The 26,378-nt window shown below is 34.9% G+C and overlaps 2 protein-coding genes across 6 annotated transcripts in view; one reads left to right on the top strand and one right to left on the bottom strand.

Annotated features, from left to right (window-relative positions):
* The first annotated feature begins 67 nt into the window (after positions 1 to 67).
* LOC148283227 (uncharacterized) lies at positions 68 to 19,241 on the top strand. Its single transcript, XM_088223857.1, has 12 exons — positions 68 to 339; positions 1,840 to 1,985; positions 3,156 to 3,285; positions 4,029 to 4,146; positions 4,429 to 4,542; positions 5,797 to 5,906; positions 6,513 to 6,664; positions 7,239 to 7,307; positions 8,510 to 8,671; positions 10,095 to 10,265; positions 11,860 to 12,049; positions 17,252 to 19,241. Exons 1-12 carry the CDS (start codon positions 219 to 221, stop codon positions 17,341 to 17,343), a joined length of 1,575 nt encoding a protein of 524 aa, XP_088079983.1. The 5' UTR covers positions 68 to 218; the 3' UTR covers positions 17,344 to 19,241.
* Positions 19,242 to 22,995: 3,754 nt separating this feature from the next.
* LOC148283222 (uncharacterized) overlaps positions 22,996 to 26,378 on the bottom strand; it is a 69,787-nt gene continuing 66,404 nt past the window's right edge. For 3 of the 5 annotated variants that reach the window (XM_088223850.1, XM_088223848.1, XM_088223849.1), the window contains 4 exons: positions 25,797 to 25,984; positions 25,606 to 25,682; positions 24,203 to 24,353; positions 22,996 to 23,162 (listed from right to left, as the gene is read on the bottom strand). In XM_088223850.1, coding sequence (XP_088079976.1) covers positions 24,213 to 24,353; positions 25,606 to 25,682; positions 25,797 to 25,984 — 406 coding nt within the window. In that variant the 3' untranslated portion in view covers positions 22,996 to 23,162; positions 24,203 to 24,212. The remainder of the gene's footprint in view (positions 23,163 to 24,202; positions 24,354 to 25,605; positions 25,683 to 25,796; positions 25,985 to 26,378) is intronic. The other 2 variants (XR_015821902.1, XR_015821903.1) reach the window with 1 other exon arrangement.

Here is a 26,378-nt window from a genome sequence, read left to right as displayed (position 1 = left end):
AAAATTTTATTGTTTGTGGTAAAATGCCGGTAGCGTTATCAATCTAAAATTATAAACTTCCATGGCAAACATGGACGCCACCTCTATGGTTGTTTGCGTTTGTCAACTTTAGAGAATTTCAAATAAATACAGCGAGAAGTGGCGAGAAATTTCGGTGTTTACCGCGTTCTTTTTCAATATTTTTTGACAGAGCTTCTGCACAGAAATCAGTTCGAATTATGGAGAGCGATAATGAGTTCAGGCTGAGTTTGCTGGAAGGAGCCTCCGATAGCCCGCCACCGGCGGCCGACGAGTCCGCTGATGTTTCAGCCGATTCCGTCCACACCAACGGTGTTTCTGGTACGTTAAAACAAGAAAAGTCCGAAGATTTACCCTATTTTCGACCCGCAAATGTCATGACCTAGATTTGTTAACTGTTGATGGAAGTAACGTTCACTCAGTCGCGGTATCCGGAGCTTCAGTTCGTGTTGTATTTCTCCCACAAATCCGACAGATCATTATTCTGTCTTCATGTTTTTTCGTGTTTTTCTGTTTTTGAATCGTATTCCATTTTTTTTGCTGATTATTGGGTGCCCAGATTAAATTTTGTTATTCCGAGAGATGCTCGCTTTCTTCAAAATAATTTAAGTATTTATCCAACACAAATTCGTAATTAAATAGTTCGAAATTATTCTACAAACTTTGTTATTGTTCAATTGAGTTAGCCAGAAAATCTTCACCCGTTGTAGGACACCCAGGACAAAGTGGTGCGTTCCACCGGTATACCACCAGAATTGAGGTTTATATTTTACGTAATTTTGTATTGACAATAAGCCCTATGTCGCAAGAGTAATAACAAACACTGGTGAGTTAATCTACCACTCAGATTTTCAAATGTTTTAGAGCTTCCAATTCTGCAGCTGATTTGCAATCTCGGTATTTGCGAGATTATATATATTTAATCCTTCGCGTTTCAGTTTTGAGCTTAAATGATTTGTGTTTGGTGTTCAGACTAGCGATGGGAAATTGTACAATTTAATTGAAATGCACATCACCACACACTTATCTGTGGCCCACAATTATTGAGGACTGTTTTTTTCAAATATTACACATGCTTGAAATATGTCAAATTGCATAAACAATCTTTCTTTTAAAAAATTACACCTAACAACTAAGCCGAAGGTAATCTTATTCTAAATTTAAATAAAGATTATAAATTTCTTTTTTATTTCATTAGCACTCAATATAAATTATTGAAATTTAAAATATTGTGTTTTGAAAAAATGGTAAGACTTTCAAACTTACTTTACTTTCAAGCCGGTTTTTAGCCCGATTTTTTTTAGTTAATCGATGCTTCTTGATTAGAGGTAGGTAAGACCCTGTCACTAAAAAGATACAAGTCACTTGATCTGTATCTTTAAAGTGACCAAATCTTTTAAGTAGTTCAATTGAACAAATGTATCTTTTGCTCATTTAGCTCATCATATCTCCGCATCTTCGTATCTTTCGTATAATTTGTTTCTTCGGTTCTTTTGTTCACTTGAGCGGAGTGTGTGCGAGTGCGAGATAGAAGCTAGATTTCTGCATGTCTTGCAGCTATAAAACGAATGAATGTTTGAAATTGTATCATTCTTATAGTGCTTGAAATAATTTTGTATATTTTTCTTTTTGCTTTTCCACAATTCTGGCAAAAAGTTATGGACCTTCTTGCCAACATGATAGTGTGGTCTCGATGCCAGAACAGTGTTGACCCCTTCACTTAGTATCATATCCCTATTTTCCAATATTTCCTTACTTTCATTAACTCTTGTTGCTTGCGTGCAGTACAATGCGCTTTTTCAATCCTTTATTTACTTTCAGCTTTTGCAAACGGTAGCGGTAATGAGGCCGTGGCCGCTGAGGAGGGTGACCATGGCGCCGGGGAACCCATGGAACTAGAGGAGCCCATCGGCTCTCCGGTTGCGGATCCCAACTCCTATATAGGAGACAACTGCTTGTCCACTCCGGTAAGTCAAAAACGACCACCGATCTATCATCATTATCAGCCGTTTCTTGTCCTACGGTGATCACGGGCCTCCCCCTTAAGTTTCCACATCTCCCTATCCTGAGCCAACCGCATCTAACCACTTCCCACGACCTGTATTATGTCATCAGGCCACCTTGCCCGAGGCCTGCAGACACTTCTTCTGCGTGTTCTGGGTCGCCGTTCCAGGACTTTTTTTAGTTCATATCGAGTTTTTAGTTCTGACTATGACCAGCCCAACTCCATTTCTGGTTGACAAACCTATCTTTAATCAACTATATTTAAAGTTTGTCCAAATGCTTGTTGACAAGGCTGGATTTCACTTTGGGAATTTATCAAAATTGATATTGATCGCAGCAGAGGGAAAATATTTTTGAGAAGAGATATTTGTCGAGACTTTCGTCTATTTGATATTACATTTTGAAGGCTTGTAATCAAATACAATAATATATTTATTTATTTGTACCAAAATATGTAATACAAAAAAATGATAATTCAAACTTTTATTTGTTTTTTTCATTATGTATTTTTGTATTATTTAATTTAGTACTCAATCTTATTTGGCATATTGTTTATTACTCCTATTTCTTACTGCAGTGTAGTGAGTTTTTAGAAACCATATCTCAATTATCATTTCAATTATGTTTTTATACACATATTCTTTTTCTATTGATTTCAATGATACTCTTATTTTGTATATTTGATTATGTATGAATCTAAATTTGAATAATTTATATTTTAATATTTAGGTCTGATTATCTTTTATAAATTGTATTCTTTGGAATTTTATTATTTATTATTTATACCTTGTTATTCTGGATTGTATATTGCATCACATGTCATTTTATTTTAATCTAATTAATTTTACTCTGTATTTTTTTTGTTAATTATTATGGCTTGACACGGGCACAGCCTAAAAAGCCTTAATAAGATAACTTATATTTAAACGAGTGTAACTTTTAATGAATAAATAAATAAACACAATATCTTGAGGAGCAGAAAGTTATCTTTCGAATGACGTATTACCTTTTCAATTTTGTTTTTCTTCTGGTGCTGATTTTAAAATTTGAATAAAAAACAGACCCGACTTATGTTAACACCTAATACTTACTAATATTTTTCTTTTACGTAACTTAATGATTTCCCTGCATAGGCCCATACGGAGAGCAACTCCCCCCAGGCCGACTCGGAGGGGCTCAGCGGCCCCGCGGAGCTTGAGCCTGGGGAGATGGCCGACGCCTCTCCCGACCAGTCCGTCTCTTCCAACACCCCTCCCGATCAAGGTCAGTAAAAAAAATACTTCCTCAATACGCTACACTTCCAAAACGTCCATTATGATTACACCATTGTCATTTTTCTACCTCATGGTCTATTGGTGAATGCGTTTGCCTACCATGCGAGAGGTCTCAGGTTTGATTCCCGACATGGTTGACATAAAATAAAAAAATGAAAAAAATGTGTGAACGATAATGATTTTCCTAAAAATATATTTTTTTTAAATAGTAAAATGTGATCTTGGTGAAAATACCAAATATCTTGTAGGACTTTTTCTTGTTGATGCGGGAAGCTTCTACATTAGTTGGAGATGACAGATGAAAACTGTGTTGATGCTTCCATATGTATTTATCACATGTTGAATTAAATATAGAATTTATATCATCATCATCATCATTTCATGTCCGCTCCCTAGTTAGAGCATATGGTGTCCACAAAGAGCCTCCAGGTATCTCTGTCCACATTTATTCTGAGCATTACAACATTTATATTTGAAGCACTAACTTTGTGGTTATTCATTATAATAAAATAAATATAAAACAACTTTGTTTCTAACAACTTTATACACTAGCTTCTTTATCAAGGTATAATTTACTAATTAATATAATTGCTTGTTTAGTTTAGAAACTGGTAGCTAGAAAAAAAAGTGTTTAAAACAATTTATTTTAATCGAATAGAGAATTACTTAACATAGAAGATATTGGTCAATTTGGTTTATGCTTTTAAAAACATGTCTATCCGGTGGTTTCAGAACTGAGTCTCTCCAAGGGTGAGTTGCCCCTCGTAGCTGATGTGGCCAGCAGTGACGATGTGTCTCCCGCAGATGTGTCCAGCGGATCCATGGACATTCTTCAGACAGCGGGAATCAGGTAAATTCACTGCGTGCCTGATATTTAAAGCTCCTTTTTCCTTCACCTTATATTTTTTTTAGGTACATTAACATTGAACAATATATGTGTAATAAAAAAAATCCATAGACAAAATCTATGACTTTTTTTGCTTGGTCGACCGCAAGATATGCAAGGGTTGCCAGTTAAAAAGCCTTAAAATGACATGATAAAGCCAGTTTTAACATTCTCAGTACACTGTTTTAAATAACACTTAGAGCTACATATTTTAAAATGCAATTTTAAATATGTGATGGTGTTTAGTTCCAGTACCTTGGACAACAGTAGCTCGGCCATATCCAGTTCAGCGCAGCCCGAAGCCGAAGATCTGCTGTGTTCCAGTAGCGCCGTCTCCGACCTCCTCACCCCCATCACTACGTCAGTATACAAAACAATCCTATATTTTACCCATTGTGACGATGCGGTGTCGGGGTATTTTAGTTGATTAGTCTATTAATTTTTTAAAAATCTTCGAGCAGTACACAAAAATAATTTGACAAGTGGTTTTTTGAAAATGAAACGGATCGATATTAAATAAACAGTAAAACCTCGTTTTTACGTTCCTTAATTTAACGTTTTGCCTCTTTTTACGCCGATATGTTTAGGTCCCATTTTTTCCATACATTCTCATTCAAATATTCTCCCAATCAATGTGTTTTACGGTTTTCATATCCCCAGTTTTTTTTTTTACTCATTCGATCTGTCAAAAAAGCCGAGCCGCGCGCCGTTGCGTTTGCCCACATGGGGAATAAAGTCAATGTAAATAAAAAAATGTGTAATTTGTTGTCTCAAACTAAATTCAAAGTAGGTTCAGTGTAATTGACCATTTTGTTTAAGTGTCTAGTTTTGACATTTTACTCGATTGTGGCATGCGGTTGACGCATGAAGAATAAAGTCTCAATAAATTACAATGCAGAATGTTCAAAAATTTGGCAATAGAAATATTATTTTAAGTTATATCCATAATTTGGAAAGAAGATTGTTTAAACAGTTTTCATTAAAGTATGGAACAGTTTTGCCATGATGTAAATGACAGTTGAAATTCTGTGGTACCATACTAAAAAAAGTGATACCATATAAACAACATTTCCCAATATTTAGGGAAAAAATCGATATATTTTTATTTTCGTGTTTTTAAGGTTTTACCTACATAAAATTATTTGAACTGATTATAATAATTTTTTGAAAGTAAAAGGTTATCAGGGTATGCAGCAGTAGAGCAGTAATCAATAGGTATTTGACTATAGTTTTTCTGCACTCTCGCAGATGCCTCCCCGAATACTGTGCGAATAAGGTAACCGCACGTCGGACTAATTATGCCTAACTAAAATTTAAGTCTTGTATTCCTGTCTGTCGCACCCTAAAACTGCTCCAATTTAGATTTTTTTTAAAGAATGAGTTTTTAGAAAGAAAATTTCTGTCTGCACTTTTTTTTTAAAAGTTACTATTTTTGTATAGCGTACGTCCAAAGATAGCAGATAAAACTAAGCACTTTTAAGGGTTTTTGGATAGTCCTAGCTCCTATGATAGGGATAATGGCGGAGAAAATACGGGAATATGTTTTTATGAATAGAGGTCAAACGGCACGTCCTCTTAATCTGATGATAGTAAAATAGTGATATATAATTTCAGTTCAGCGGACACTTCAGCCCCCGCCGTTCCCGAGGCGAGCCCCCTTCCGTACCCACAGCAGCCCGTCACCAACTCCACGCACGCGGCCGTCTCCTCGAGTAATATCTCCCGTGAGTATGCAGCCTCCTTATTTGCTCTAACCCTAGATTATTTTTATTACCGGTTTTAGTCGTGAAATTATATTAAATTTATTATTATTATTTACAAATTTATTGCAAAAAAATATACATATATAAAACCAATTAATGTAAAATGAAAACGGAGTGTTCTCTGTTTATGATAGTCTCCATCTAACATGGCACAGCCTGTTCTAAGGTGGAGATTTTCTATCTTTAAAGTGTAAGTAGTCCTATACTAATAAAACAATAACATAAAAAAGAAAAACTAAAACTACTTAATTATAAATGCCTAGCTAATCAAATGTAAGAAATTAAAAATCATTATTATACAAATATAAAGTATATATATGTGCCAAGAATACATGTTACTTAAACATAAATAATATAGTATAATATATAATAAAACAAATATAAAGCAATGAAATATAAATGATTTAGAATATCCGATAGTTTTAGTTTCAGTCACCGAGCTCTATTGATTCAATTAATTAAAATTATAAGATTGATGTGGCATTTATTCTCTCTAAAATGGCAGCTCACTCTCCTTGGTAATTACATCAAATGCAGATTGTCTGATCACTGTGATAATGATTGCAGTACTAAATCAGCAAGTGTCATCGACGTGCTCGGAGCTCGGGGGAGGGGAGGACAGCGCTGTGTCTTCCTCGGTGAGCAGCAACGGTACAGGGGACGCCACGGACGCCCTCGCCACCTTGGCCAGCGCTGCTCTGCATCGCCAGCATTCACAGGTATAGCGACTAGATGAGAGATATCTATATACTTTATATATATATATATTGTGTTGTGTCATCAATGAATTGCGACGTAGAAAGCTTAAAAATTTGGCAATAGAAATATTATTTTAAGTTATAAACATAATTTGGAAAGAAGACATTTAAACAGTTATCATAAAAGTGTGAAACATTTTTGCCTCGATGTAAATGACAGTTGAAATTCTGTGGTACCATACCAAAAAAAGTGGTACTATATAAATAAAATTTCAATATGTATGGGAAAAATCATTGTATGCATTTTGTGCAAATTAAAAAAATTTATTTTCGTGTTTTTATGGTCAAGTACCTAGATCAAATTATTTATGCCTGTATTTTTTTTAATTCAATAAAAAATAACATATTGTAGTAGGTATTGTTTGAAAATATACAAAATATGTTTAATTATATCATTGGTAATTATGAATAATTCCCAATCATGACAGTTCTTACAATTTTTCTGCAGTATATTTAGTATAGTCTTGTAAAATAATTATATTTTAATGAAATTTAATTTCTTCCATACATTTTTTACTTGTTTTTTCTTTTTCAGGAATTTAAATTGGAAAAAGACGAAGAGCCGTGGTTTACAGTGGGAATAGTAAAAGGCACAACATTTACAGTAAGTAAACGTTTTGTATACAAATAATATTACTAAGGAAATCTGTCTTCTCCTGTGGTATGCAATTGGGACTCATCCGGAAACAAATGCCAGCTGTCATCTGACCTGCTATCATAAAAATCACTCTCTAGGGGGCAGTGAAGATTCAGAATACCACCCCTGGTGTGCTGCATGTGTATTTAAAAAATACAAAAAAATGACATAAATGTAACATTCCTAAAGGAGTCGAACAGGGATGTGTAAATTATGTTCAGCGTATATGTGCAACGATACCTATATGAAAGAACTGAAAGATTTAAGAATGCTAGCAAATATGGGAGATTTAACTTCAATTGTCTTTGTATGCTGATGATGCCGTACTTCTTGCTAGCAACAAAGAAGACCTGCAATTGTTCTCGGTAGCAAAAGTCTACGATGTATGCAAAGGGTGTGATTTGCTGATGAATGTTGATAAATGAAATGTGATGATTTTTAAGAATATGACTAAATGTGAAATCTCTGTGAATGGCTTTGTACTGAAAGAGGTAGAGGAATATTGATAAAGTATATTTACTAGGAATGAAAAGTCTGAAAGAGGAAGATATTGAAAGGAGGGTGAGCACCGGGAACTGTGCAGTTAGCAGTTTACAATGCAGTGCTGACCCTCATGTATGGGAGCGAAATATGGAATTGGAAAAACAAAGATGAATGCAGGTGGAATGCTGTCAAAATGCGATCTCTCAGGCGAATGTGTGGTGAAACTATGTACGATAGGCGCACAAATGTCGAGATCCTTACATTATATAAGGCTAAGATAGACATTTTCGACAATATCAAGAAAGGATTTCTGCATTGGTTTGGACATGTAGAGCGAATGGACAGCAAAAGAACGGCTAAAAGGATTTACGATGCGAATGTTGATGTATGCAGAAAACGAGAAAGACCGAGAAAGACACGGTATGACTGAATCATATGGTATGACAAATACTTGAAGATGGACATGTCAAAAGTCAGAAAAATCGCTGGGCGTGCATGAGAAGATGCGTGAATGTAGAGGAAGCGAGGTATGTATGCTACGACAGAGTTATATGCCATTTTACCTTCTCTACCTACCCCCACGGCGAAACGACGTGTTGGGTTGTTTGTTTTTATAACACAAATAACAATTTCATATCACTATCTGGAGCAACATACACCATATTGCACGCTTGCCCGTATTTCAGGTGCAGAAGTTTATAGCGGACCCGAATCTGGACCTCTCGGGGCTCACCATAGACAACCTGCCCGACCTGTCGGGGCTGCCCACGCTGCCCCTGGAGCCCGGCACCGGTTACAAGTTCCGTGTGGCGGCCATCAACTCGTGCGGGAGGGGAGAATCTGGAGAGGTTAGTTATCCTCGACTCGGTAATCGGATAGACTGCGGAAGACATTCTACGTCATGTGTCAGCCATTGAACTAGTATGGTTGGTCTGTACGATAGTAGCGATGAACATGTGCCTTGAAGAGTTGAATAAAAAATAATGAAAACTGCTTGGCATGCCGAACAAAGTGTTAAGTAATAGCTTACTAATCAAAACAAAATAGTATCTTATTCTTTGAAGTGGGGATCAATGCCGTATATGCTTCTAAGGTCCTGCGACCTGTGAAGAACTATTGTGATGGGTCCCCGTAAATTAGTTCTCGCCGTCCAAGCCCGGGGCCTCGATTATGATGGGATGATAAGGACGTCATACCTTCTCCATGACGATATAGTTGAAGATAAAATTTCTCGAGCGATTATAGAGATACACTAGCGATCCCCCCACCATCATGTTTTGATGCAAGTACATCGGTACCCCTAGTACCCCTCGATACACATATCTACACATTAAAAGTGATAAAAAAAAATTTCCTCCGACCAATTTTTCCTTTAATTGCGATTTATTAAAAAATTTCATTGTTCTGAGGTTGGCACTTTTTTTCTTAAAAGCCTATTCAAAATATGAGAAAGAAATAAGTCAATTTTGAAGTCGAATTAAATTCTGACATAACTGTCAGTTTGGAAAACGAACGGCTAGATGCAAAAAATAATGTCGCTAGATTCTGCCCCATCAACATATAAGAGTATCTAGGCATTAGAAAGTTACCAAAAATCATTAGTTATTACATTTTTTCCATCTGTTTTACTATCTTTCTGAGTGGACTTTAAAGGAGCCGGCCTTGTAATTACTCAGTAGATAAATACAGGCAATCGTTAAGCATACCCTCTTGGTAATCATCAAAGTCATATAAAAATCATGTTTAAGCGAACATTTTTTGCTTGAAGTGGGCACTTTTTATCACAGAAGTCTATTTAAAATATAAATGAGAACTATTTAAAATGTTAATGAAGTAAGGATCGCGGACTTATTTTTTGCGGTCATTCATTGGTCGGACTCGATCATATGATGTCGAGATGACAAGTTGGTGGATCATACCGAAGTAGATAGAGATAGTACAGAAATTAAGTATACCGTCTCGATATGTACAGATGAAGATAGTGTTCATAATCGAGACCCAGGTTTTTAAAGATCCTGGCTATTGTGGAAGGCGAGAGCTCTCATTTTACTAAAGCCCAGAGAATAAAGTATCAGGCCATTAGGTAGGGGGTTTTCTCTATACTGACGTGTCAGGGCCTCGTTTAGATGTTAGTCACTTGGCCCAGATTGTTCCTACTTGTTTTCTTTAAACAGAATATATTTTCCTGTAGAATTCGGTTGTTCGCAGAATTTTTGAACACCCTTTCTCACCAAAACCCGGCTTAAACATTGCCTGTCCCGTTGTGTTTAGGAGTCGGCGTTTAAGACTTGCGTTCCCGGCTACCCGGGCGCTCCCTCGGACATCAAGATCTCCAAGTCCGTGGAAGGAGCCCACCTGTCCTGGGAGCCCCCGCAGGCCTCCCCCGAGGGCATTTTCGAGTACTCCGTTTACCTGGCCGTTCGCCCGGCAAACCCTGCCAAGGTAAGACCATCCATTCTCTTGCAGGACGATGGAATGAAACAGAAGCCATAACTCTCGGAAGGCTGTACGGCAAGAAATGCTAAAAGCCTAATGGCATTTTCTTCAAGAGAACTGATTACCACGATTTTACTGAGGTTATTATATATCATAATCAAAGGAAATCATTTGTGTTTCTTTAAAGCATTGTGTAGAACTCGATCCAAACATAGTATAGTTAGTCAAATATTAAAGAAAATGTTAGATAATTGTTGTTTAAGTGCAAGAAAACACAAACTTCACATAAATGGTGGAAATAAAACATAAAAATGTATTTCATGAACATTAAAAGGGTTAGCGTAATTCCCTTGAATGATTTATTTATGTATGCTTATTAAATTGGTTCATAACATCTTAAGAACTAATATAACTTATAATGTGTCTTATTGTGAAAAACTAACCCCAAAGAACATTAGAATATCACCAAAATTGTATTAGCTTGAAAACTGTATCAAAATATTTAGTTAGTGACAATAATTTTATATCGGGTTATTGTCCTGTGGTTAGTGTCTCGGACTCACGGACCAAAGTTCCGAGGTGGGATTCGACCCACTTTACCCCAACTCGATTCCATTTTCTAATAGTGAGTTATTTACAACTCGTTGAAAATGGCCCTCAAAATTAAATATTTGAGTAAATCATAAGAACGCAAATATTTATTTTTATAAAAAAAAAAAAAAAATTACCCTTTATTTTCATTTACCTTTTTCCCTGCATTTTGGCCCGGTGTTTTTTGACACGTCACATTCGATGTGAAACTCATAGACAATTTTTCAACGCAAAAAAACTTTAATTTGGGGGAATATTTGAATGAAAATGTATGAAAAGAAATGGGACATGGAGATTTCGGCGTAAAAAGCGGATAAGTGTAAAATTAAGGAACTTAAAAAGAGGTTTAACTGTATATTAGTTTTGAATATTATCCTCATTGCCTTATTCTGTAGAATTAGAATGTTTTTTTGATTTCATCTTCATAACGTAAAAAAAGTATGAATAAACAGTAATTTATATGTGGGTATGTTGTTTTATAGATCGGTAGTCAGATGGCAGAAGGGACCATCTGTATTTTTGTCTATGTTTTAGTTTTCAAAAGTTTGAATGAATATTTCAGTAAATACACGCAGAAAAAAAAAATCAGCGTCATTTAGAATGGTAAGTTACTATTAAAAAGCAACACTAAAATATTTTAGTTTGTGGATTAAAGTCTTGAAATTGAGACGTATTTCAGCTCTCCTGAACATTTTTGAAAATTACAGATGGTCCCTTCTGCCATCTGACTACCGAGATATACTAGTGTTTATATCGATCATAATTCTTAATCTTTCGAATTAGATTTAAAATTATGACAAGATTTTTCTTAACAATCTAAGTAGTCTATCAAACATTGTCAATTTGCTAATTTGAAGCACATATATTTTTTTCAGAAAGAACCATTGTATCAAAATGGAAAAATCATGTACATGGTCTTCTTAAAACAACATCTTCAATTGTTTCTGTTTTGCATAATGCATACTAAAAAGTATTCCCCGCGATTGTTTGATCGTACGTTTGTTCGCAGGAGACGACGGCCAAGTCTCAGCTGACGTTCGTACGTGTGTATTGCGGGAAGGCTACCACGTGCATCGTGGCACAGGCCTCCCTCACTAATGCGCACGTGGACTCGTCCACCAAACCCGCCATCATCTTCCGCATCGCCGCACGCAACGAGAAGGGCTACGGGCCTGCCACGCAAGTCAGGTGGCTCCAGGGTGAGTTGTCCCCCGTTCTCGTGTGCAGAAAGGACGGAGATAAAAGAAAAACGCAATACTGCATGGCCAAGGTCTCATTCTTGTACTCCGAACCTAAAACGCCTTACTTGTGCAGACTTAGACAGAAAGGAGTGACTCGATAGAGACATAAAATATTCAACAGGCCTGTATCTGCCTAAATTTGGATCCCGTGTTCAAACTAAAACGCTCGACTTCGAGATCACAGTCTTAGGCTGGAGAAAACCAGATTCCACCTGAACCCACGGAGCAATAGGGTTGTTGATGGTTGCCACAAGAGTTGGTCTCCACGTGTAGTCTCAATGACTTAAAAATTGCGTTAGATTGGTTTTGGAAATTATAATTTTTATTTTTATTTTATTATTTTTTCACGCCCATAAGGCTTTTACATACATGAAAATTTTACAAAATATAAGTATATAAACAACATTAAATTTAAAAAATACAATATAAAGCAACAAAAGATAGAACGGTGTTAAGAAGTAAAGTTGGTATAAAAAAAGAAGATGAGTATATAAACAGCATAGATTAAAAAAAAAAACACAATATAAAGAAATAAAATAAAGGAGCAAAATAAAGGAACAGTGTTAAGAAGTATAGTTGGTATAAAAATAAAAAGATGAGTGTATTAACAACATAAATTAAAAAAAAAAAAAAATACAATATACTGTAATAAAATATAGAACTGTGTTTTAAAGTTAAGTTGGTTTTAAAAAAATTAAAGCAATATTTATATATTTCTTTTTTTTTTAATAAGCTAAAGAAATACAATTAAAGGTTTAAAGCAGCTAGGTACATAATGTTATAAAATACAATATGAACAGAATATTAAGTTCTATTTGATAAGGAACATATACATTGATATTTAAAATTTACAAGACTCACGCTAAAGACATCGATGTTGTTAGCATATTGGTTCGCGAGTACATGCATCCGCATTACTGGCGAATTCGCGCTGTAATTGGTCGATGATGGACCGCAGTAGAACAAAGTATTACATCGGGTAACTCGACCAGGCACTCGCACATTAATCAAATTGATAAGTTCACAACAATCGAACATCGACATTATTATTTTAAACAAAAAAAGCAAGTCATTTAATTTTCGTCTGTTTTCTAATGTTTGGATGTTTAAATAATCATTTAAGTATGAGTAATTTATGTATTCAATCGGTATACTTAATTTAAAATTGATAAAACGAAAAAATTTATGCTGAACTCTTTCGATGTCCTTAACATGAACCCTGTAATGCGGTGACCAGATAACTGAGTTATACTCGAGTTGACTTCGCACTAGGGCAATATACAATGTTTTCATTATGTTTATAGACTCAAAATCCCGTATCGTTCGCAGCAAAAATCCCAAGGTTCTCATGCTCTTATTTGTAATGTTTTGTATATGTTTAATAAAACTCAGTTTTTCGTCAAAAAGAATACCTAAGTCTGTCATCTCTGTAACTTTTTCTAAAGGTGATGAATTTATTTTATACGTGAAAACGATGGGATTCCTGTTGCGGCAGAATGTCATAATTTTGCATTTTTGAATATTAAGAAATAAATTATTTTTTTTACACCAATTATACAAATTATTAATATTTGATTGCAGAGTTTCACAATGATTAATGTCCAATATTTTTTTAAATATTTTAATATCGTCCGCAAAAAGCAAAACTTCGACATCATGGAAACAGGATGTAATGTCATTTACGAACATTAGAAAAAGAACAGGCCCTAGGTGACTGCCTTGTGGAAGACCACTAGAGGCAGAAAAACAGTCTGATTTTACATTTTTGATTTTTACATATAGATACCTATACACGACACCTCGCCGTGCATACAGTTGAACTGTAGATAGGAGGTGGCTTGGAGCTGCTATTTGACCGGCTATCGGGTGATAGCTTTCTTCAGGCTTCAGTTTTCTTCTTCAGAAGGGCAGGCGGCGACATCAGAGGCGGAGAGGGCGTAGATATAATAAAAACGCAGTCTTGGTTATACACTATACACACTTTATTCAATAAAAATACAGAGGTTCTATCAAGTAATTTGTACCGTGCCGCAGTCGGGCACGGTACGAGACAGCATACATAAGCCGCAAGGGAGAGCGAGAAGGGGTCGGACTTTCCCGGCTTACGCCGTAGCACGCTCTCCTATTGGCTGGACAATTTCAGATATTGTTTTTACACGTATGCTTATAAGATAAAATAACTCCCTCGAGATGAGTTTTACATGTAAAGGGAGTATGTAGGCCTCTTCCCCGTATCTTATTTAATGTAGAAATGATACAGGGAAAGGTCCCACATACTGAGAAAAAGGGTGACATGAGTTTTAGAGGATTTGACAGGGTCTGATTCCCCGCAATCTGATACAAATATGTGGCTAGGGTCTCGATATCCTAACTTCTGCCCCTGCGAGTGACATAATTAACCGTCTTTATTTTAGGGGCAGCTAGTTAGATTACAAATCGAGACTCCTAGCCGAAAATAAACATAAAAACATGATATACAAATATTAACCTAAAAACACTGGCACCGCACACTCTCGTCCGAGCGCCATTCGTCACCCTAGCGGCCACTCGGGAAGCTTCAGTCGCGGCCGGGGGTTCGACCGTCTCTCCGCGGTCATTCCGTCCATTTTCCCCGTGCAGCTACCATCTCCGCCTGGGCGCCCGCAAAAGGGCCGCTCGGCTTGGTGTCGGTGCCTAACGTTTGGCGCTCGTTCGCCGCGTCACAGGCCGTGTTGTATGTTGTATTATCGCACGCGCGGCGATGTCCGATACAATACCTGTCAGATAGATAGGCTCGAAACCAATCAAGGATAGCTCCACGAAAACCCAAACCATACAGCTTACTTAGTAATATTTTGTGAGAGACTTTGTCAAACGCCTTAGTAAAATCGGTGTATATACTATCAACTTGATTTTTATCATTAAAGGCTTCCGATATGTAATTATGGTAAAGCATTAGGTTTGTGGCAGTTGACCGGGCCTTTATAAAACCGTGTTGTTTAGTGTCTATTATATTTGAGACATCATGTTGAATTTGGTCAAGTATGAGTGACTCAAAAATTTGGGTATGACTGATTGGATGCATATAGGACGGTAGTTTTTAATATCTGAGTCGTCCCCCTTTTTAAAAATTGGAGTTATATAGCTAGATTTCCATTTGGAGGGAAAACATCCCATTGACAATAGTTTATTGAAAAACGTGGTGAGAGGTTCAGCTATAACTGAGGCACATTTTTTGAGAAAAATAGGCGGAACATTATCAGGACCTGCTGATTTATTTTCATCTAAAGAGAGTAGTCTCTTCTTACAAGACAACATATTAATTTGACAGTTTGAAAGCGTAATTGTTTTATCAAAAGTAAAGGTTGGAATCTTATCATCTGGAATAGGTTCATCATACACTTCCTTAAAGAAATTTGCAAAAAGGTTTACAATATTTTCAGTGCCATTCACTAATTTTCCATCTAGATGCATAGCACTTGGATATTCGAAATGAGAATTGTTTAATTTTTTTATGTAGTTCCAAAGATTGTTTGAGTTTAACGCCGAATTTTCCATACTTTTTACATACGATTTAAAGCATATCTTGGAAAGCGTTTTACATTCGTTTCTTGTTTTGGAAAATTCCTGATAATCATGAATACTCCGACTTTGCTTAAATTTTTTGTGTAGTACTTTTTTTGAATTTAGTAAAATTTTAAGTTCAGCGGTAAACCACTTTGGATAGTTTATTTTAATTTGAATAATGTTTACCTGATTTAACTACATATTTATTCACTGTCATACAGGGAAACTAAAATATGGAGAATTATATTGAATGGGCAATCATAGTGGAATTTTTTTATTAGCTAATAAATTAATCTAAAAAATCACAAGCTGATCGGTACTATTCTTATTAAAATCTGTTAAGAAATAAGGGAGATATAAAGGATTAAATTCTAGTAATTTGAATGGTGCCAAAAACAAACCATTCATGACGTCTTCGGATGTTTTGTGACGTCATGGGATTTTTTTTGTCAATGTATGGATTTTATAGAGTATTGTAGATAGCTTCCTTTTTCTATGTGTCGTTAGTTTAAATTAACGGCGTCCTGTCACTTATCAAACGATTGTGTTGGTAATGTCAAACATTAAAATGAATGCATTACTCGTGAACTTCTGTGACAAAATTTATTACCAACTTACGAAACTATCGTTTTCGAAAGACCTTATTTTCAAAACGAAAATAATGAATGAAAATATTCATTATAAGGGTTTATATAAACACTAGGAGACTCTTGAATCTTTTATTTGTAGAGTAGGTTAAATCTGATATGATATATAATATAATATAATACTCCCTATTGAAGTAGATAATAACTACCGAGTCGAGGGCGAGTGTGCTCATATTGCTGAATCCCCGCCTGCATGCCCAGCTCCTCTAAGTAGTGGTCTGTTTGGTAGGGGGCCAGCGCCCTAACATCCTCAGGTTTAATCAGTGGTCTCGAGGATGCAGGTTCTTTTGTAATATGAAGCATCACATTCACATGTGTATAGATGTTTTATCATCGGCACTGCCGAATCTACATCTAGAAGTTTCAGAAAAGTTCTTTCTTGCTTGGCGTTTATTTTTCTCATATTGTTTATTTACATTAACATTTCCCATCACATAAAAGAAAAAAAAATAATTTTATGTACGTAAAGGGGGGGTGACGTCTTGCAATTATGTGTTTTTTTTTATTTTGATTAGTAAATATTTTCAATCTAAAGTATGACTTACAAAAAAAACCTTCAGTGTTATCAATGAGTGTACCATAAAAAAGAATTATGAATATAATTTTTGACTTCTTTCTTAAATATGTTATATTCCTGAGTGCACTTATTATTTCCTTTGTTCATTTCATTAAAGAAAAATATTTCTCTGTTAATATAATGATGTTGCGCTGTAGTTTTTAATTTTGGAATTAAGATGTTTCCGATTGTTCTCGGTCTCGTACTTACATTTCGTGAAATATTCAATCTGCAGTGCCTAAAATGGGCTCTAGTGATAACTCACTTGATTTCGGCTAAGTTTCATCAGGTCGAAAACAAATCTTTACGATGCTCCTTTAGTGGTTTCTGAGAAAGTACAAACGAGGCTTCGTCCAACTTTCTTTCTTTTTTCTGTAAAATAATATTAGTATTGTTATTTTTTCTTTGCAGAAAACAAGGCGACCGGCTTGAAGCGGGTCTTGTCAGACGGTCGGCCCCCAGGAGCGCCCCCGTCCAAACAACAGAAGCCCCTCCTGCACTAACCCCTACTCCGCCGCTAGCTAATCAGCTCGGATATTTCTTACTACCCATGGATATTTTTTCTTGTGCGTTTTAGTTCTCAGCCCAATAAACCGCCCACACGGGAATTAAAATTAAAATTACACTTTGTTTTCTGATTTTTACGTCCTTTCAGTACTGGTGGCACGTTTCTGGGTTCTTATGCCATGTTAAATTCCAATGTGTCCTGTTGTTGACTATCCCGAACGCCCGTAAGAATGTAATATGAAGGCGCAACAACTCTGGTTACGCTACCAGCACATGGAAGGATGTGAAAATTAATTAACGCGTATTTGAAATTTATCACAACAGAGAGGGAAAACATTTTTGAGAAGGAAATACGGAAGTCTAGACATTTATAGGGCTTATGACCTGTCGTCGACTGGTTTAAGTGGCCACTTTAATACTTCTTTATTCTTCCTTCTTTTTATACCAGTTAGTTTAATTAACAATATTTTATTGATAAAGGGATTATGATAATCATAAATATATCACTTTATTTGGATATTATGTAGAGAGTAGAGTTAAAAGAATCTCTTATGGTTGGTTTCATCGAAAAAAGTTAAGTTTTAGTTAAACAACGTCATTCTTTCGTCAAATTTGATTTCTTGAACTAATTAGGCATTGCAATCCATTTTGACGAAGAAGTGACTTTGATTTCTGCTTAAAATGTCCAGCATCCAGCTGAGATTTAGTGGTTTTGATATTAAGGGGGTTCTCTGGTTTGATGGGTTCAAAAAATAGTTTTTTTTTTTTTTTTTCCATAAATTGTTTCCTTAGTATATCTAGAATAGAACATTCAAAGCCATTATAAAGATACAGCAGTTAGAACAGGCAGGTATTTGGAGCGCTGGTATGAGCTGTAACTGTGCTCGAAACTTCAAACTTTCTTCCATCTTATCTTGAGAACGGCTTTACCGATTCACTTCAAATTTATAGGGTCAACTCAAATTCTATTATCAAGATCTATTGTCATCTCAAAATTTAAAATATTTTTATTTTTTTTAACAAAAAGTTAACAAAAAATACGTGAAATTCAAAAATTTTTGTTCCGAAGTCTGCCAAAAATCCAATAATCAAAATTTTCTTTTCATAATAGTCCATTCCGTGGATATAAGCTTACGTTCCGAGATATCTCGCTGTTACTTAGGGTTAGCGATATGTACATTTTATTCACTATCAAATTGTTTCTTGTTTAAATTTTGAGGTCTGAAATTTCAACTGTTTATGCGCTATGGAGCTGCGGGACATGTTGTAGTCTGGCTCCTATTTTTGTAAATATATTTTTTTAAATGAAAACACTTTATAGTCTCTTGACTTTAAAAAATAATGTAAATGGGATGAGATTTCTTACCGTCTGCGCTCTGTAGCTACGAGGCGTGCTGTAATTAGGCTCCTGCCTGTTATTAAAACCGATCATTTTGTTTCGAAAAATTATTACGTTTGTTAATAGACTATCAAACTAAGCCAAACATTTTTATGTATAGTATTATCAGCGCTATGATTTTTAAAGTTTTTTAATTTCGATATTACTCCGCACCAGAAGTTCTCGTCGGAGAGTTCCGCTGATTGGCGAGTTGGCTTCAAAAATGAATTTTTATTTTTATAAGATCAACAATGCGTCGTAGTAACATAATGAGGAATATCAGCAGTTTTTAATATTTTTTATTGATTAATAGGCTATCAAACTAAGCCAAAACTTTAAGAAATATATACAGTAAAACCCTTTTTACGTTTTTCAAGGGAGCAAGAAAAAAAGTGTAAAACTGAGGAAAACACTAAAGTGAGAAAATGAACAATGTATGAAAAAAATAGGAATTACATAAAAATAAATTTGATTTGCTACACTACTTCCAGAAAAATTGTAAAAACGGTGATAAGTGGAAATTGTAAATATTTTTTTAACCTATTTTCATTGATTTCACATTAAAAAATTTTTTTATTTTTTTTTAAACAATATTATGTAATCTGTTTTTTTATTTGATATAGCAGCATGTTAAACTTATTTTATGCGCAAATAAAAAAATTGAATTTTGAATTTGCATAAAATATTTTTTCCCCTAAATGTTGTGGAATTTTATTTATATGGTATCACTTTTTTCTATGGCATCACTAAAAACCGCTGTCAAAGATCGCGGCAAAATTGTTTCCTCTTTTATGACAACTTTTTAAACCATTTTTTTATAACTTTAAATATTTCTTTTGTTACGTTTTAAACATCGCAATTTAATGATATTAAAACTTTATTGTTTCTAAACGTTTGTCTACTGCGTATCATGATTTGCACAAGCCAAAATGACGTTTTTGTTCAAATGAAAACTAAGACTACCCCTAAAGGAAGGTCAATTACACTGCACCTCCTTTGAATTTAGATTAAGACAATAATTTATCTTTTATTAGTTGTTGACCTTTGTTTATTCTTCATTTGCGTTTCGCGTGGCAGACGCGGTGGCGCGCGGGCCGCGGCATCATAATTACGACATAATTGTTAAAAACGTTAATTGGGGGGAATATTTGTATGATAATGTATGAAGAAAAATGGGTCCTGAACATTTCGATGTAAAAGCGAGAAAACATAAAATCGAGGAACGTAAAAACGAGGTTTTACTGTATAAAATCAGCGTTATGTTTTTTAAAGTTTTGTAATTTTGAAATTAATCGGAAACTGGAAGTCTATCACAACACTAGTAGCTAATTTTCATGATTTTTTTCATACATTTTGAAGAAACTTCGCAGTACAATTGAATGCTCCAATTTTTAGCGCGTGTAAGGAAACATTTTAGTATCCGATTTCCCGTAGCGCTGAACTTCTTCATTATACTTTTAATTTTTGGAGTTCCCGACATCGCTCTTTTACTTACTAGGAGCACAGAAGTATGCGCAAGGAAAGGGTGTATTATGTTATGTTTTTAAAATAAAATTAAGGTACAATAAATAGTAAACAATTAAATTTATTTTTTAAATCCTTAAATGATTTTTATACAAGGGGTCCTTATCCACCATTGTTATTTTAGTATACTTTTTTTTTCGCAGTGCTGCGTGGAACGTAGCCCCCTTGTAAAAAATGGTTCCCGTGTATGAATTATCCAACTATGTAAATATTCGGTAATGTTTAAATTAAAGCTGTTTTAATTCCAGTAATCAGCAATGGACGGTTTATTGAACTTTTAACTAAAATGATAATGATGCATTGTTTACAGAAATCGGCCGACTGTTTGAACTGACCAATGACACAGCAATAATATTATATTGTATCATAAGAGTATATTACAGATTATTCAATAGTGTATAGCCATATCTAAATAATACTTTTTTGGTGTTTTTTTACGAGTCTTTTATTGCCTAATCAGAGAGCGGCAAACCTTAATTAATTTTATTAGGTCGTTTCACATTTTTACTACTATTTTTGAATCAGCAAAAAGTTACTATGGCAACGTATGATTCTTTTTTCCGTGAGACATTGGATAAATTATCTACTGTGATTTATGAAATATGTACATTTTTCATTACCTGAAAATGGAACAAACCGCCCTACTTATTCGCAATGTTCGTTAGATGACAGGTAACACCAACTACCAGCTGTTCCTTTTTCAAATCGCTCTTATTGTGATATCGATAGATTCCCTTATTAAATCCAGTGCTTCTTACAAGGATTAAGATACATTCTAAATAATATCTCTTTTATGGTGATTTTTTATTAGTTGTAGTTTCAGACACACACATTGCCTTTTATATTAGTAAGATGTAATTATAAACTTTGGTCAGTTTGAATGGTGAGATTTCTAATGATTTAGGGAACAAATTGTATAACATATTATGTATGTTCCTGTGACTGGATTATTGTTGCATGCGAGTTGAGGGAACGAGTGGCGTATGGCAGGAGAATGTCTGCAGAACTGTATAGAATGTATTTTAATTATAGAATTTAATAATTATTTGATGTGTTGAAGTTTTATAAGCTGGACAATGTTAAAATAAAGAGATTGTACCAAAATTTAAATGTTGATTTTCTTTAACCAAACAGAAATGCATATCGTCGCTTAGCTAACAACACCGCTTAAGTCATTTTTGTTCTTTATACACGACAGGTAAAAAACTGCTTATTTTATTGAATTGAAGAGGAATTAGACTTCAGTTTTTAATAGATGACATTTTATGTTTAAATGACTTAGATGGAGTTGTTAGCTAAATGACTATGTGCATGAATTAAAACATAATTTGACAAATAAAAAAAACATAAAAATTTTACATGTAGGACATAAAGGTCAAAAGTTAGATAGATTAGAAATTTTAGAAATAAATAGGATAAAAAATAATAGCGATAGAATTTTAATAAATCAGCAGACAGAATTCAAAAACTCACCCTTATTAGCCCCCTTAGTTTGACCCTGTACATTGTAATAAAACAATAAATGTTTTTCATAGAATAGAATCCTCTCTTAAGCTAGGGTTTCCTAGGACAGCGGTGCCCGTATTTTAACGGCCGTAGTGAACGGTGATGCGGTGGATAGCTGTCGTAACGTCGACTAGAGAGTGGTTTCCTAGGAAAACGGTGTTATCAACACCATTTAACACCGTTTCCCTAGGAAACCACCCTCTAGTCGACGTTACGACGGCTATCCACCGCATCACCGTTCACTACGGCCGTTAAAATACGGGCACCGCTGTCCTAGGAAACCCTAGCTTTAAAGTACACCGCCAACACATGTTTCAACAATTTGTCTCACTCGGCTCAATTGAAATATTGCATATTGTATCTCTTTCGACTTATTTTTAAATGTACCTACACTGTATAATATTCACCAGTCTGAAGATGCCTATTCTAATGGGCTCTCTAATAAAACTCACCCTCTAGGGTGAAAGCGCTAAACGGTCAAATAAATTAGTGGAAGTGTACCAAGTATTTTTAAATTAATAACTTATATGTAAATATAAGTTATTACATCATTCTATCCTATGTGTATAGTGGGTTTGAATGTAAAATAGCCCATGTTAATGTGTTAGTGCCTGTTGGTGAATCAAGTAAACATATGATTTGTGTTTGTGTAAGTACACACATTTATTTATTATATTAGGTGTACAAATAATAAGTTTCCGCTGTATGACAAAAGTTAACGCCACCAGTAAGTTATGGTTCTTTAATGTCGGATGTAAAACGCCACTATCTTAAGGTGGGCATCTGTCGACAACATAACCTTGAAATATTAGTGAATTTTTATCAGTATGAAGATAAAAAACATTAAAATTACTAAAAAATTTCAAATAATTCCTCTGGTACACACAGAATAAATAGTATTTTTTTAATTCCACAGGAATTAATTCCAGTCAAAAGGGTTGTCAATAAAAAAATGGTAAATGGATGTAAATATCGGTTCTACACCCTGTGAATGCGTAGACTTTCATTTATTTTATTCTTCTTGCGAAGATATTTTCCATTTCCAATAACAAACCTGTCCAAACAACTACATATTTATTTTAATGAAAAGCCTCGAAGGTTAAATCTATTAGTTGTCGTTGAAGATTTGAACATACTCAATGAGTAGTATTTTTAAAGCCTTCTCAGAGGGGTGAATTAATTTCAAATTTTAACTTACAACCAAAGATCTTCCATAATTTGTATGCAAATAAAACAATAGTTTTGTTGACCTTGTGAGCTTTATTGTACTCTAATAAACTGTATTCCGAATTATTATAAATTACATATTATGTATTAGAGCACTTGTCCCGGCTTAAGAAATTGAATATTTCAGTCTGGTATTGACTCCAATCCAAGGCGTCCATTAAAGGGGGATTTAAAAGTGGGCTAAAAAAGCATGTTAATTAATGTTATGTATATTCCTTAATTAATTAATATGCATCGTTCTACCTATTGTACTTTTACGTAATATTATGAATACAAAATATATTTTTCAATTGAAAAATGCCACAGGGTCTCAGGTTGATGAAAGGAAACTCGATGAAAGGTCTATTCCTTCTTGCGGTGGCGGTCAAACAATGACCGTAAAAGTGTTGGCAGAGTCGGTCGGAATAAGCTGACACCCAACTTTGCACAATAGGCAATGTTGGTTGTCCCGGAGAAGTTAAATACTCTCAGAAGGTGGAGGAATCTTCGTAGTCAACGGCGTAGGATATGGAAAGCGTAAGGAAACTGCCTTACTAAAAGCCCTATCTCCCAAGAAATGCAAAGATTAACAAGTTTCAAGTTAAATTTTTCAGATTTTTAGATCTCTAGGTAGAGACGGCTCCAGACAATATTAAAAATGATGAAAAAAAAAATTGTAATGGCATTTCTCCATTTGAACGCTGGAAAGGAAAAAGTTACCAAGCGACATGTAGCAACTTTACAGAAAAGCCAATTTTTTTTGTTTTTATTTTTAAATAATATTATACATACGAGTATATGTTATTTTGGCGTGATTCTTACATAACTTAAAAATACCTGATTCTTTATTATTAAAGAAAATAATAATATAATTGGCTCATCCGTAAAATTTCTACATGTCACTTGGTAATTTTTTCCTTGGTAACGTTGATATATGTATTCTATCAAACAAGACAATAACAAATTATAAGAAAAACATTTTAAAAAAGCATACAAAAACCTTTACTTGGTTAGTAATTATTAGCAGCAGAAATTACCAAAACTCTAAAACAAAACAAAACACATTCAAATCCAAAAAACTCTATTTCATTTATATTACAGTTTGCCCATTACATACCCCGCACACTTCACCTGTATTGAGTCTGTTTGGCTTGAAAATCTCTTCAAAAGCCATCAGAATTGTACAGTCGCAGGGGAAGGTTGTATAGGAGTGTTGCGATAAAACATGGGAAATGGTTTACCTGATGCTGTTTACTTGGTCGGACCGTGCGGGATGATCTTCCTCCCGTTCACGAAGTTCCGGTAAAGCTGGAGGAGATCATCCGTCACAGTTCGATCCGTGTCTTCCAGAGCCTTCCACAAGTCTCCGATCTGCAGCTGCCGGCACCAAACCTGCTCCCGCCAAATTATTTGCATGTTATCAAGAAATGCTAATGCTTTCTCTGTCTGATAAGCTATAATATCCTACTCACAGACAATACGTCTGTTAGAAAAACTGTTAGACGGTCCGATTTAAAACTCGCATTGAACGATTTTTTATTTAGTTGTGAAAAAAACATTTCTAAAACCTATTTTATGAATACTTCAAAGTGTTTAATGAATTCTGAGAAGGTCTCAGGGAAGCTAAAATCGTATTTTCATTTAGAAAATATTGTATTAATATCAAATGAATAAAATGCTGCATGGGGATTATGAGGGTGAATTTGATGAAATTTTCACATTTAGCCGGAACACGCAACGCAGATGACATTTAATAAAATTATAGATGCCAAAGTTTAACTTCAATCCAGTTAAACAAATGAACATCTGTTGATGCATGGAATCGTCTGCCTCAAGACATACCCACACCACTATCTGTTCGTACATTTGAAAACAAATTACACATGTATATATAAGTCATAATATTATCAGCTGATAATTGCCTGCCTCTAATTTTTTTTATTTTTTAAATACAACTTCTCCAGGCCTTCTGGCACCTCATTGAACACTTTTAAATCTTTGTAAAATCGGTTTCATTTATTATTTTTTCATTTTATTTTATTCAGAAAACATAGTCATACATAATAAGTATTAAAAACAACAATTTTTTAACATAAAAAGACCAATTAAGTTTTCATAAATTATGCAAAAGATATAAACATTAAATGTGGCAAAAAAAATTCAATAAATAAGAAATTCAAGTGAGAAAAGAATAATTGTTAACATTTGCGTTTTCCATTGAGGTTATCGTTAGTAATAAATTAGAATAAATAAAAATACCAAATGCACACTCCGAGCCATTCACGCACACACACATGAACGCACATATAAAACATACACAAACATATACATTACATGCGGCACATATACATAGCATAAACCACTCAAGATGCACATTCAGCAACTATCCCAAATAATCGACCCCATGAAGAAATTTTCTGTACAAATGCAACGTGCAGTCAAAAATGCCTACATCAATACTGAGTTCATTATAATTTCTACTGGTACGTCTAATGAATAAATTCGAGGTTTAATTGTTTTTACAAGTTGGTATATAAAAAAGGGAATTTAATCTGGTATAGCGAAGAGGACGGTTGTCTTAAACTCTCATCAGTCACACAAGAGGAAGGAAAAATTACAAAAATAATAATATGGTATATTTGACCTTCCATGGAGGAATCTGATCAAGGGTAAAGCAGACAGCCATGATATTGGATTTGCACGTGGGCACCATCATTCCACCTGCAAAGTATGGAGAGTTTGAGCATTTATATTTTCAATTTACTCAATACATGTTTCGGACATACCCTCGAGTATAAAAAAAATTGCAACATTATATTTTGGATGAGTTCTCACAAGTCTGCAGCCAGTGGGTGGCCGACCTCATTTCGCGCAGGGGCAGCATAAGCGCGGTGCGAGCCAACCCGCGTAGGTCGGAGCCGGACAGGCCGGCCGTGGCCCCCAGGAAGCGCCCCCACTCCGCCCCCCCTTGCAGGGAGCCCATTCTGCCGATGCACGACACCAGGATGCTCTCGCGCGCCAACCTGGTGGTGTCAGGTAACGGGTCATCTTGGACATTCCAAATACGCAAACAGGTCAGTATATTGTTGATAGATGGATTAAAGATAAAAGAATGAATTAAATATCGATAGGAAAAAATCCTTCGTTAAGATTTTATACTTTTCTTAGAAAAAGTTGCTACCTGTATGTTGTTCTTGCGAAGCGATATGTTGGGTTTTTAGGCATGTTGAATTATATAAATCACCAGATTCTTCAGCAATTTTTCAGCAATTTGTGCAAATACACTTTAGTGAAAAATAAATTCTGTCGAAACAAATGTATAATGCTTATATGAGGAAACCATTGTTCTTCTATAAATATACTTTCTATACACGGTTCTACGTAGAACCTATCCTTCCACACAAGACTTTCCGATGT

Source organism: Micrasema longulum, unplaced genomic scaffold (assembly GCF_059751315.1).
Source record: "Micrasema longulum isolate JH-2025_06_02 unplaced genomic scaffold, ASM5975131v1 h1tg000252l, whole genome shotgun sequence".
NCBI lineage: Eukaryota > Metazoa > Arthropoda > Insecta > Trichoptera > Brachycentridae > Micrasema > Micrasema longulum.
Note: the sequence above shows the minus strand (reverse complement) of the source record. Positions and strands in the feature narration are given on the sequence as shown.